Consider the following 14,424-nt stretch of genomic DNA (forward strand, 5'->3'; position numbering starts at 1 on the left):
ATCTATAAGTTCTAACATTATAATGATAAATGATAAAAATGTTGTTATCAATCAAAGTATTTAATTAAAACATGATGATAAGATTTTAATAGTAAGTACAAAACTAAATATTGTGATGTTATGTACTTTAATGTTACTTTTCAATTTTATATTGTTTCAAAATTAGATGTCAAATACTTTAATAAAAAATATATTAAAAATTTTAAAAAATAAGTGATAAATTATTTTTATTTTTGAAATGATTTATATTTGACATTAATAAATAAAATTTGCAACAAAAAAAAACCAAACAAATATCATGTTTTAAATATAAAATATTAAGTTTATTTTGTTAAAAATTTTACTTTTCTTTTATCATATTAAAATGTATATATTTAAAAACAAGAAATATAATTTATTTAGAGTTTACCTTAAAAACATATAAATAAAAAATTAAATCTTTATTGGCATTAAATAAAAAATATTATTACATATTATAAATTGAAACAATTATCATTTAAAATACAAATTAGTTATTAGATGAAATATTAGTATTTATTGTTGATATTGATGTTCTATTAATATCTTCATTTTGTATTATTTTATTTATAAAATCATTCTCCTGATTATTGTAGTCAATAACTTCAGGTCTAACTGTTAGTTCTTTGTTAACTTTTCGATTCTTTTTATTAAATGTGCATTGAATTAAAGGAAGTAGATAAGATAGAAAAATTAAAAAAAATGTTAGTATATACATAATTTTATTTCAATAATTTGTCATAAAATTTAATGATAACCAAATGACTTATATATATTCAAAAATTATTCATTATTTTTATGCTAAATTTATTTTTAATTTGATTTTTATGATATTACCCATCAAAAGTAACATTAATTTTTTAATATAAATAGTTATATTAAAAAATTTTCTACAAAAATGATTGTATAATATATATATGTATAATTGTGGTTAAGTTTATTTTTTTTACTTATTGCTTCAAATTAAGTTTTTATTTTATATGTGTAACAATAAGTATATATTTATAACAAAAAAATAACAACAAAAAATAAGATAATAATATACTTTTATTATATTTGCTTAAATTAATTTCAAAATTATTTGTCTCATTTACAAAACATTTTTTTATATTTTTTATTATCAGATTAAAGAATACATTAAACTTTTATAGTAAAACATTTTTGTATTAATAAAATTTTATAACATTTAACAAATACAATAATTTAACATTATATTTCTATATATCTTTTCGAACTACATAATATCTTCTTATATCAATATATTATTGTTTTGTTTGACTTTCACTTTAAAATCATTGATTTGAATATTATAATTTTATTTATATCTTTATTACTATTTATTACATGAAAATGCTTATTACTTTCATTTTTATTTTAATCAATCAATTATTGTACACTGAAAATAATAAATTTAATAAAAACATTTTTCAATTTATTTTTAAATATTTTTCAAAGATGAATCATCTATATAATATAAAGAATAAAAAAAAAACTTGTAGTTATCAATTTTTATAGTAATAAATATTTCTTATTTATGTTACACTTCTTTTTTAATACTTTACTAATATTTTTTCCCTCTAAATATAATAACACAACTATTAAAGTAAAGTCTTTTTTTTTTAAAACTATAATTATTCAATAAAATATTGTGGTTTTACATACTTTTTATAGAAAATATAGTTTATAATATTTGTGACAAAAGATACATAAATCTACTACTTTGAAATAAGATAATCTGGTTTGTTTGTCAACAGGAACAATTTTATAAGTACAATACAATATATGAAAAGTTTAATTGATTTTTGTTAAATTTCTTACAAATAGTAAAATAATTTAGTTGATGTTATAAATTTTAAAATTATTGCCCTTCAAATTTTTAAAAAAGAAATATATTTATATATTACATGAATAGGTATTTTATTTATTTTGCTTGATATAGTTATTATATAATTTTTATATTTACCTATAAAATGAATATCTTACTTTAAAATGATATATATTTTTTTAAATTTTATTTCTAAATTTTAATGCTGTTTTTTTATATTTTTTTTATCAATAATACTATTAAAAAAAATATTTCTTTGTTAAATTTTAATATCCTGTTCTTGAAAATCTTTTTCCACAATTCTGTAATATTTGATTTTAATTATCTTTACCTTCAGATGTGTCATTAATTTATATTTAAATACATATCATTTTTCCAATACTTTCCTGTTACAATGAAATCTTTAAAAGTGAATATTACCTGTCATCATACTAATTAGTTTGATATTCAAAAATGTTATCTAAACAACTTTCTTCTTAATATTTTTTTAAGATTTTCCCCAAAAAAAAAGCAAACAAACATTTCGTTTTTTTTAAAATTAAATTATGGTGATTTTTTTTTGTTATCATTAAAATTTTATTACAAATATAATTAGCATAAATCTGAATAAATGACTAACAAATTGACATTAAAATCGTGAAAATACATTTTTTTTTAATGTTTTTAATTTTGTTTAAAAAATTCACCAACCACAAATATTATTATAAATATGATATCAAAAAACTAATAATAACTGTTTTTTTTTTCTAAAATATTTGTTTATAATTACGATCAAGTATGTTTATTTTACTATATTTAGAATGTATTAGGTTACAATTAATTGTAACATTTTTTTTATTATTTCCTTTTTTAAAAAATCATATTATTTATTTTTATTTAAATTTTATATCTCTTTTTTTTTTAAATAATTACTTTTTAGTGCAACCTGCATTAATTAATACTATCTTAATATATGGGGGGAAAAAAATTAAGAAAACAAAATCTAGAATAAGAATATTTACTTTTTTTAATTAAAAAACAATTGTTTTTGAGATTATCTTAGGATCAATGGACATAATTTAATAAAAATTTTAATCACTTTAGTAAATAATTATGATCCCTAGATATTTTTTCATTTTTCATTTTTTGAACAAATGTCTTTTTTAAAAAAATATATATCATTCGTGTTCTTTGAGTTACATCAATTGATTAAATAAAAATTTATATTTTTTAATTTTATTTTTACCAATCAGCGTGATTTTTTTTCCCATAAATGTTATTTAAATGTTTAAAAATTAAAAATAATCTTATTTGTTTAAATTTTAGTTACTTAATATAAAATATTTTATAAGCCTATTATGTAAAATAGTTTAAAAAAAAAAGACATAATTTATTTAATTGTAATATATAATAGTAAGGTATATATATATAAAATAGGAAAATATTATAAACTTTATTATTAATATTATTTTCCGCGCCTTTAAATAACATTATTCATTGACAGAAAATAGTTAATGTTTGTTGTCTGTTACTGCGCAACTCTGCCGATAGTTGTTATAACTATGCCTAGAAAATAGAAGAATTTGGTCAAAATCGATTGACCAAAGCCACATGGTGGTCTTGTCTAATAATATTAGTTGTCTTGTATAAATAAACTTATTTTCAATGTTTACCTCATAAAATTATTATCATAAAAGTATACTTTAACTCATTATTAAATTACAAAATTCTTTTACTTTGTATTTAAAATTTTTAAAAATACTTGGAATGTTTAATGTCATATTATATAATGTTTATCTTCATTAATATTATCGCTATTTTGCAAGAAAAAAAAAATAAAAACTAAAAGAATTCATTATTTTAATTACATAAAACTAACAATTTTTTTTAAATACTTTCTTTTTATCTATAAATTATCTAATATTAAAATTTCTATTAATACAAAAATGAATATAATAAACTATTTATTATCAATCTTATTACAGTTTACTTTAGTTATTACATCAGCATTCCTAGTACAAGCTTTAATTCTTAATCATATAAATTAATTCTAATGATCACAATTATGTCTTTTATTTATTTCTTATCTCTAAATCATTTTTTAAATAATTGTTGATTTTATTTAAAGAAAATATATTTTAATTTATTGTTTCTATTATTTAATCAAAAATACTTAATTAAAATTGTCCTATTAACAAGTTTTTTTCCTCATAAAATATTTTTATTGACATTTACCGCTATTATGTAATTATTTTAATCTAATAAATATTATATAAAATATTATAAGAATGAAAAATGATATATGTATAATGAAAATAAAAAATTTATTTCACTTATCTTTTATTAATTAATTTTCCTTTTAATCTACCATTTTTTTTTAAATACGATAAATAATATTAATTATTTTAAAATATGTTCTTATAACAAAAAAAAAAAATTTTCCTATATTATTTTGTTCCCAATCTAAAACTGAGCAATAATATATTATTTGAAAAAAAAAAAAAATTATGTTGAGACAATTGTTTTCCATTGTATTTTTACACTTGAGGTTAATATTTTTTTTTTATTTTTATCATTAAATAATATATTATAATGTAAATGATTATATTATTATTTTATATTTATTATAAAATTTATTTAGTACCTAAAATAATATATTAAAAATATTTTCTTATCATAAGTTTAAAAAAAAATATATTATTATCTATTATTTATATTTAAAAATATATATTAATTGGTTCAACAATTGCGTCATATTTTTTAAAAGATGTTGAGTATATATGTAACTTCCTATACAAATACATACAAATTTTCCAAAAACAATTTATTAGTCTCGTGACAGAAATAAGTTAGCCATTTTATCAAAATGTGAATGTTATGTGTGTTTACGTCATATAAATCTGTCTAAATAACCTAGATCATTATGAATGTTTTTTTTACATAATTTGAAAAATTTATCATAATTTTGTAGATTTAATATGATTATATTAAATTTTTTTTATTTTTTTATTTTTTTAATTTTCTAATAATATATATATTTATTACATCTACATAGAAGCATTTCAAACAATTATTAAAAATTGTTTGCCTACCACAATATACTACACCTTTTCAAATAATATTATCTAAACTTAGTGCTTTAATATTCACGTTAGACATATATTTATGTACTTTTTTATTCAATATTTAAAAAAAAAACAGATTCTTGATGTACAACACCAAAGTATTTAGTTAAATTATAAAATTTTCTCTCACATATATTAAAATCTTCTAAACATACATTTATTTTCATAATATTTATATTATATTGTTATACAAAACAAAAAAAATTTTATATCTATAAATTATTATAATGTAACATTAAATAATAATAAGATAATTTTTATATTTCTATATAAATTTAAAGTTATTAGATGGATAATAGATAACAATTTTTATCGATATTATGAAAACAAAATTATATTACAGATTTTTATTTCTTTTTTTTTTTTAAAGTATAATAAATTATTTTGTTAACATACAAAAAAAAAACACGTTAATGTGATATAAAAATATTTAACAGGATAAATACCTTAATCTTAAAATTTTTTTTACGTTTATCGTTAGTAATTATTTTACATTATGGTATATATATATTTTATCAGTTTGACATTTCCTTATAATAGTTTTATTATTTTTTCATGTTTTTTTTTTTTGTTGTAAACCTTTAATATTTATAGACAAATACATTTTATCGAGTATTTTTGTTTTGTTTTTTTTTTGCCGAAAGATTAGATTATATTTAAAAGAAAAAATTTTTTTTCATGTTAATATTTTTATATATATATATTATTTTTCAACCATAATTATACCTTTTAATATATCTTCTATTTAGTTCTTCCTTTACATTATTAAAAATATAGTCTACTTCTTATCAATAATATACCTATTATTTATTATTATTTATTCTGTTATCATGTTCAATTTATTTTTAGTATTACATAAAACTTACACTTTATATAGTGTTAATTTTCTATACATTTTAGTGATAACTCTTTTTACATTTTCTAACATTATTACTTGAAAAATTTTATTTTAAATATTATTTTAAAGTAAGCCTAATGACTTAAAAACATATAATTGATTAATGTCATTATATTGAATATAGCTAACAATTGGATAATGCTAACAAAAAGGATACATTTTCATTTTACACAATATATATGTATGTGCCGATTTTCTAAAAGTATCAATTATTATAAATATATTTAAGAATTATATTTTTAAATTTTCTTATTATTTAACAAAATTTTTATTACACAATTTTGTATTTTAATTTTTAATACTAATTAATGTTCACCATGATTTGTTAAAATACTTGAAAAAATATTTTTATTTTTTAAAATATAATTGTATAACATTAATGTTACAAACTTTATAGATAGAGTTAAAAGGCAATACATTATATTTAATCTAATTCAAATAGTTTAGTTAATGTTTGATTTGTTTAAAAAAAAAAGTTATATTATAGTTTAATATTAAATATTTTTGTTATTATGTAAATTTTGTCTTTTTTTTTTATATTTAAAAATATAAATATAAATATAGAAACATTATATATTTATGTAATATATATATTTTTATGACGTATTATTGTATTAATCTTTATTTAGTAGAAAATTAAAATTTAAAGTTTTATTATTTTATGTAATATATCACTTACCTTTTTGCCAAAGGCAAACTTTTTCTATATGATTATTTAGTGTTTTTATAAGTTAGTATCATTATATATGGAAAAATTTTAATATTTTCCTACAAATTCTTTGATTTCCCAACCGGCTTTTTATATATTTAAGGATTCCCAATCAAGTTTTTAAATTAAAGGATTTTTATGTATATATTTTTATATTTTGTTTTAATACTTTTGTTTGAATAGAAAATATTCTGTAACATTATATTTTAATTTTTATATTAAAATATTCAATTTAACAAAAATGAAATTAAATAAAAAAAAAGTTTTTCTTTCTATATATTTAATTTTAAGGAGCTTTTATTGTTACGTTAACTTATGTTGTAATATATTTTTTCTTTAATCAACAATGAAACAATAGTTTACTTTTCAAATTAGGTTATATTAAAGTAATTTAATTACATGTAAAACTTTTAAATTAATAATATTTTATTAAGTTATATGTAAAATTATTTATAATGAAATTACATTTAATTGTAGTTACTATCAATATATATATATATATATATATATATATATGTATTCATTTGATATTTCTTTATCAATTTATATATTAATATTATTTAATTTTAAAATTATATTTTGTTTTTTTTTTTTAAAATAATGTCAAGTTTTTAAACAAGATGTTTTTAAGTAGTATATTAGACATTTTAATTTTTTTTTTTGTAGATACATTGACTCGGAACTTTATATATTATTAAAAATTTAATATATAACATATTTTATTTTTAGTTGGTGATAATATTTTAACTTCTTTCTCACTTTAATAAAAATTGCTATTGAGTAAATTATAAAAGAGATTAAATAGTTTGATTGTATCTTTTTAGTCAATTGGACGTTTATGTTAAAGAAGTAATATTTTTTTTTAAATAATTTGATTGATAATATACTTTTTACAATATTTAAAATAATTTGTTTTAATATATAACTTCTTAATCAAATTCAGTAGACATAACTTAATTGGTAACTTATTCGTTAAATATATTTTCTTAGTTTTAAAAAAAAAAATAATTTATGACATGATTTTTATTTAACTTTTGTGATCTTTATTGATGTAAAATATATCAGTGGAATTGGATAATATCACTGTTTTATGTGATATAATATGTATATTTTATTTCTTTTATATTAAGATGGCAAAAAAAGTTTTAGCCTAACTATGGATATATCTTATTCAATAAACTAAAATAATTTTGTAATAAAAAAAAAGAATAATAATAATAATAATGTAATTTATTAAGTTGATGGCCATTATTTATTGTTTATCTATATTTAATTAATATATGATCGATCTTTTTTTTTACATTAAACCAGAACAAAATATTTTTTAACATTATTCTTAATTATTATAAATATATAAAACAAAAGGTTAATTAAATATGATAATCCATTAAAAATTTTATAAAACATTTTTTTAGACATATTTTTTATATAAACATTACCAACTAGAATTATTTATTATCAAAATTTTTACCATTAACAATTAAAAAATTTTTCTACTTTTTTATATTTATTGTATATTTAAAATGAATATATATATATATATATTCTAAAATGTAAGGTATTTATAAATTTGATGGAAAAGATTTAAAATTAATTAAATGTTATTTTGAAAATTTTTACGTTACATTAAATAATTTTTTTTTTTCCTACCATATGTCATCCATTTTTAAAATATATATATTTAATTATATATTAGTTCTACCATTAAAAATCATTTTAACTAACCAAAGTACATACTTTATGTAATATTCAAATAAGCAAGCTTATAGTTTTATACGATTTTTGAACTTTTTTTATTTAAAAATCTGGTTTATTTTATAAATCTATAATTTTTGTCTGTTACCCTCGCACCCCCAACCTTCTACTTTTAAACAATTGTTAACATCATGCGATACTTACACACAAATTATGTGTATTTCCTATATTTTAATATTATATATATATATATATGTTACCATTATTTAATATAAGCTTCTCCAGTTCTTTTTCATTGTTAAGTAAATTTTAACTGGCAATATTTAAGATATGTTAAATGAATAAAGAAACAAAATCATTAGTCTACCTTTTCTATTATATAAATTTTATAATCTTTTAATATCTATTTTTCATGCATTTTAATTCTATTTTATTAAATATTTCATATATATATATATATTTTTTTTAACCATTAATAATAAAATATTCTTTATTGATAAATTATATTTTTATTTTTAAACTATATATTTATTTTTTTGTATTATAATATAAAATTTATGAAGAAAAAAAAATATATTTCTTTTTATTAATTTCTTTTTTTCTTTTTTTTTTAATATTTACGTCAATGTTCTACAAAAATTATATTTGATAATTTTTAACATCTCTATTTCAGTCATATACTTATTGTAATAATATATATAAATTATATATATTGCAAGTGACATCAATTTATCACATTTGAATAAGTCACCTGCCAAATCACGGGAACTTTTTCCTTTATTTAAATTTTAATTTTTTTTTCTGCGGCAATTACTCTAATATATATTAATAATAATTATTACACTGTGAACAAATTTATACATTTAAGAATTTGTCTAATCATACTACAATAATTATTTACTACTTATCAATCAAAATACATATATATAAAAAAAAATATTTTGATATTTTTCTTTTATAATAAGAATCTAAACGTATAATCACCGTAACAAATAATTTTTTATTAACCAATTTCCTAAAAATAGAATAAGGTCAAAAGTTACTATATTCATATTTTTTTTTGATCTTTTTATTCAGTTTTATTATACTTAAAAATATATATATATATAAATATATATATATATATTCTTGCCTAAGATATGAATGATACTACATATAATTATAATAATTCAAAGTTGACATCAATAACTTCACATAATGAAAATAAGGCAAATGATGAGGTAGGATCATCTATAATCTCAGAAGATGATGGTAAAAATTTTAAACCTTCACATAGGCGAAATGAATCAAATGATATTGGTATACATTATGTGGATGATGATGATGGTGTTGAATTTCAATTAGATCAAAGATATCTTAATAAAGTTCATGAAGAATTGGAAAAATTAAATATTGCCACTGATGTTATAAATAAATTGGAGGTACAACTTGATGAAGCAAGAAAACAATTTCGATTGACACAACAAAAATGGTCACAAAAACTTGATGAATTATCAAAAAAATATGGAAATGTTATTTCTAAAAGTCGACCTTACTATGAGGCAAAATTACAGGTAAGTATTTTAAAAAAAATCTTTTTTTTTTATAAAGATATTCTTTTATTATCTTTTTTTTTTATTATACAAAGAAAAAGAAAATAAACATTTATATTTTTTTTTTATTTGTTTAAGGTTATAATTTTATTTTATATTTACTGGTAGGATTGTACTCATTGTTAGTCATAAAAATTGCTAGTTTCAAATCTAGTTTATAGCTTGTTACTTTATTTATTAATTTTTTTTATATTATTGTATGTAGCTGAAACTAAGTTATTAGTAATCAAAAGAGAGTGTTTTTTTTTATGATTATTTATCTTGAGTAATTAAAATACTTTAGTAATAAAAAAATCAATATACTATTTTAAATTTTTATACATACATATATATATATATATATATTTGTAGGAAAGAACACTACGCGAGGAAGCACAGAATGCTGCGATTAGATTTGAACGTGCGAATACATTATTAGCTGTTGCAAAAGAGCAAGTTAAATTTACACAAGAAAGTTTAAGTAGACAAAAAGTTGCAGAACCAGCATGTCTTGAAGTTCTTAATCATCATATTCAAAGAATAGCAGAGGCTGAAAAAGAAAGAACTAGTGCTGAGAATTGTCATAAAGAGATTTCTATAAAAATGACGGAAATGAGTCAGAAGATAAAACAAATGGAAAGAGATCATAATAGGGCAATTAAAAAATCTAGATATTATTTTGAGCAACGAATGGAATTTACAAAAATATTAGAAGGTCAAAAACATTTAATAAATAAACTTGAAAAAGAAGTTAAACAAAAAAAATCTGATTATACTTTAAGTTTAAAAAATTTAGAAAGAATTTCTGAATCAATTCATGAAGAAAGAAGTGTATGTTTATTTATTTATTTTTTTTTTAAATATTTATTTTATTTTATAGTTATCAAGTATTAAACGTAGTAGTAGAGCAACTTCACCTGTCTCCTCATCACCTTCTACCAATCGTCATGATTATGATTCTGGTAAACATTATGATTATAATTCTCTCACTAATGATTGTGTAAGTTAAATAATTTTTATTAAAAAATGTATTTAATCAATATATATATATATATATATTATAGATGTCAGAAGCATATGCATCAGAAAGTAGTGGTGTTCCACCTGATCCATCAGAATTAGCAACTATTGAAGATGATTTAGATTCAATTGATGGTGGATCATCATTTAATGGTGATAATGGTGTTATTCTTCTTGCTCAACAATTAATTGGAGAGGAAGAAAAAGAAAAATCATCAAATAATGTAGGATATAGATTTCGACCAGAACAAACAGATATACGATATACAACAATGCCAGAAGGAATAAGACCTTTACCATCAAGTAGTGGATATGGAAGTGATGCATCATTATCCAGTTTTGATGATACAGTTGAATTATCAAAAATGCTAAGATCTCATTCTCAGTTGATTCATGATATTGATAATGGAGCAATTAGATTAAAAAACATATTACATCAACGTAGTGTAAGTGATGTACAAAATGAAAGTGTTTGTTAAAATGCATATATTTTAATAATAAATCTCCATGATGACGGGTAAAATACAAAAAACAAGTGAAGCATAATACTATCAATTGAATGATAAATATTGCCATTAATTACGGAAATAGACTACTAAATTGATTTATTAGTAACAAAATGGTTAACGAAAAAAAAATAATAATACTACTTTATGAATATTCTAATCAATGTTTATACATGAATTTCATATGCCTTTTTGTTTTTTTTTTTTTATAAAGGATGTTTATAATTTAAAAAAAAAAATTTTTTTTATATTAATAATATATATCCCATATTCTTGCCTTTTCTAAATAAACGTTAGTACTTTTTAACTGAATAATAATATATTTACTTAAAAAATTTATTTAATGTATAGTAGAGAAAATTTATAATATTTTCTTATCTTATCCATCTTTTGTATCATTATAAAATCATTCCACAATCTAAAAGATTACCTTAATATAAAAAAAAATTAAATGATTTAGGTAATTAAATAGGTAAAAAAAAGTTTATTTGAAAAAAATAAATTATACAATAAAAAAAACAATAAATTTTATAATTAAATTTCTACTACTGTAGCATGAATAACTTCAAAAATTTGAATGATTATACACTCAAGTGGTAAATATTATAACAAGTTAACAGAGAAAATTTATTATTTTTTTTAGAAAATAATATTAAAATATAAATGTGAAAGACATTCATTTTTTTGTGAAAAATTAATTTAAAAGTGGAAAAACCAAAAATATGTTTATATCTAAAAAGTTTTATTGAATATATATATATAGCAATTCAATACACTAAAACATAACATTTAAATCATAATTTATAACCAAAAAAAGATTATAATAATATTTTTTTAACCAACATTTTTGTCATAATTTTATGTTTTATTTTTATTCATAAGTATATATATATATTTATAGATATGTACTTAGACATATCAATATTTTGTATTTTTTTTTACAATTTTATTAGCATATCTATTTTGTTTTTTTATCTACATTTAATTATCTTATCAGTTAATGAAGTTTAAAAAATAACTTTATAATGCTATCAACAGTTACCATTAAAATAATACAAACAATACATTAATTTTCTGTTTATTTAAAAACACTTTTATATTTAAATTCTCAACAACAACTTTTCTTGAAATGAATAAAGAATTATAGATGTTGCAAAGGTTGTTTTTGATTTTTTTTTTTTTTTTGCAAAATGAATATATAATTCAGGAAATAAAATGATAATATTAATAATAATTTGATATGTTAAAATTAATCATATAAAAGATAGTATTATATTTAATGAAATTGAATTAAATTTTAAAGAAAATAATTTAAGTTTAATTAAATAATTTATAAATATATTACAAATATTTGCTTACAAGTAATAATTTTTGAACTTTTATATATATATAAAACATTGTATCACTAAATAATATTCATTATTTTTTTTATGTTATCGTTTAAAATATTTATGAAAATCATTTGATATTAATTATAAAAGAATTTACTAAATTGATAAAAATAAAAAAAAAATTATTTAACATAAAGTAATATTTTATTGTAATAACAAACTTAAATTAAGACAAGAAACTTATGGTTATCAGTATATTAAAGATTTAACATTTACAAAGCTTCTTAATGTTGATCAAAGAAAAAGATACTATTTGCTTGATCACCATATTAATGAATGTATAACTATTGCTATATATAAAGTAAGAATTGTATATTTAATTTTTTTTTTTTATTGTACTACTGTTTCGATGATGAAAGTAAATTTGATGACATTACTTATCAGGTAGTTTTTTTTTTATGATCGGTTCATTAAAAAGTATATCATTACCTTAAAATAATAAAACGACATTAATATTTTGTTTTTTTTTAACATTAATTAATGTTATTATGATAAGAAATAATAGTTACATAATTCTATTCGTTTTTGTTTCATTGAATGAGTAAATTTTATACATAATTCATAATATTTTTGTATTATAATATATATATACCTATATAGATGTTAAATTATTTTTTAATAAAAAAATTTTTTTATTATTATAATATTTAAATATATAAGTATTTCTTCCCATAAACTCCTGCTGGTAAATTTATATTTTTTGACAAATTACCAAACTTTTAGTCTTACCGCCTCACTATAACAATAGTTGATTGATGCTTCAGATATAAGAAGTCAATTTTTAGAAAGTGTAATTAACCTGAAAGTGTAGATTCTTTGTTAAAAAACGTTATCTATTTTAGATGTGAAGAAAATTTGCCGCATGTAGAAGCAAATTAACTAACTCTTTTTTTTTACCCTTAACTATATTATGAATTATACTATTTTTTTTTATATCCATTTAACAATAAAATATAAAATAAATGAATGTAATATTTTTTTAAAAGAAATATAAATAACCTTTCTAAGAAGCAATGTTTATTATAATAAAGCTCATTATTTTGAAATTATATCATTTTAATACTCTGTAAACTTTATTTTTTACTTACTTTTTTTTTGTTTGAATTAAATATATTTAATATAAGAAATCATAATTGTACATTTTATTTTATTTATTAAGTATTGTATAATCTGAAATTTTAGTTATTTTTTTAACTATACACTTTTATATAGCTTACTTTTTTTTTAAAATTAATACTAAAAAATATTATAACAGTTTTTCTTTTTCAATAATATTTTAAAATGATTGATTTTAAAAAGAAATTTTTCTATTAATTTATTCTGACTATAATTATTTACAATTTTTTTTTTAAATAATAAATTATTACTCTCTAAATTCAAAGTTAACTCTTTTCTTTACTTATTAATGTAAATAAAATAAATAAATAAATATCTAGGTAATAAAAATGTTTAAAAATATTAATGATTTTTGATTTACAATATTTACATATTTCTTAATATAATCATAGAATTAAAATTTTTAAACGTTAAATATCAAATAAAAACTTGATAATATGTACAGGAGTTAATTGCTGCTGAATGGCTTCTGTCTTATCATATGTAATGTCAATCTATTGATAACATTTATCTTTGTAGTCGAACAGTGACTTATTGTGGCCCACGCATGATTTTTTTTTTGAAATACAAT

The 14,424-nt window shown here is 17.5% G+C and overlaps 1 protein-coding gene across 1 annotated transcript; it reads left to right on the forward strand.

Annotated features, from left to right (window-relative positions):
• Nucleotides 1-9,446: 9,446 nt before the first annotated feature.
• On the forward strand, nt 9,447-11,319 carry SRAE_1000166900 (SH3 domain-binding protein 5-like; the record flags this gene model as incomplete). The annotated part of the gene is made up of 5 exons (XM_024648653.1): nt 9,447-9,469; nt 9,526-9,802; nt 10,193-10,651; nt 10,701-10,820; nt 10,885-11,319. The coding sequence occupies 5 exons, from the start codon at nt 9,447-9,449 to the stop codon at nt 11,317-11,319; spliced, it is 1,314 nt and encodes a 437-aa protein (XP_024502609.1).
• Nucleotides 11,320-14,424: the final 3,105 nt, after the last annotated feature.

The sequence above is a fragment of the Strongyloides ratti genome, assembly GCF_001040885.1.
Source record: "Strongyloides ratti genome assembly S_ratti_ED321, chromosome : 1".
Lineage (NCBI taxonomy): Eukaryota > Metazoa > Nematoda > Chromadorea > Rhabditida > Strongyloididae > Strongyloides > Strongyloides ratti.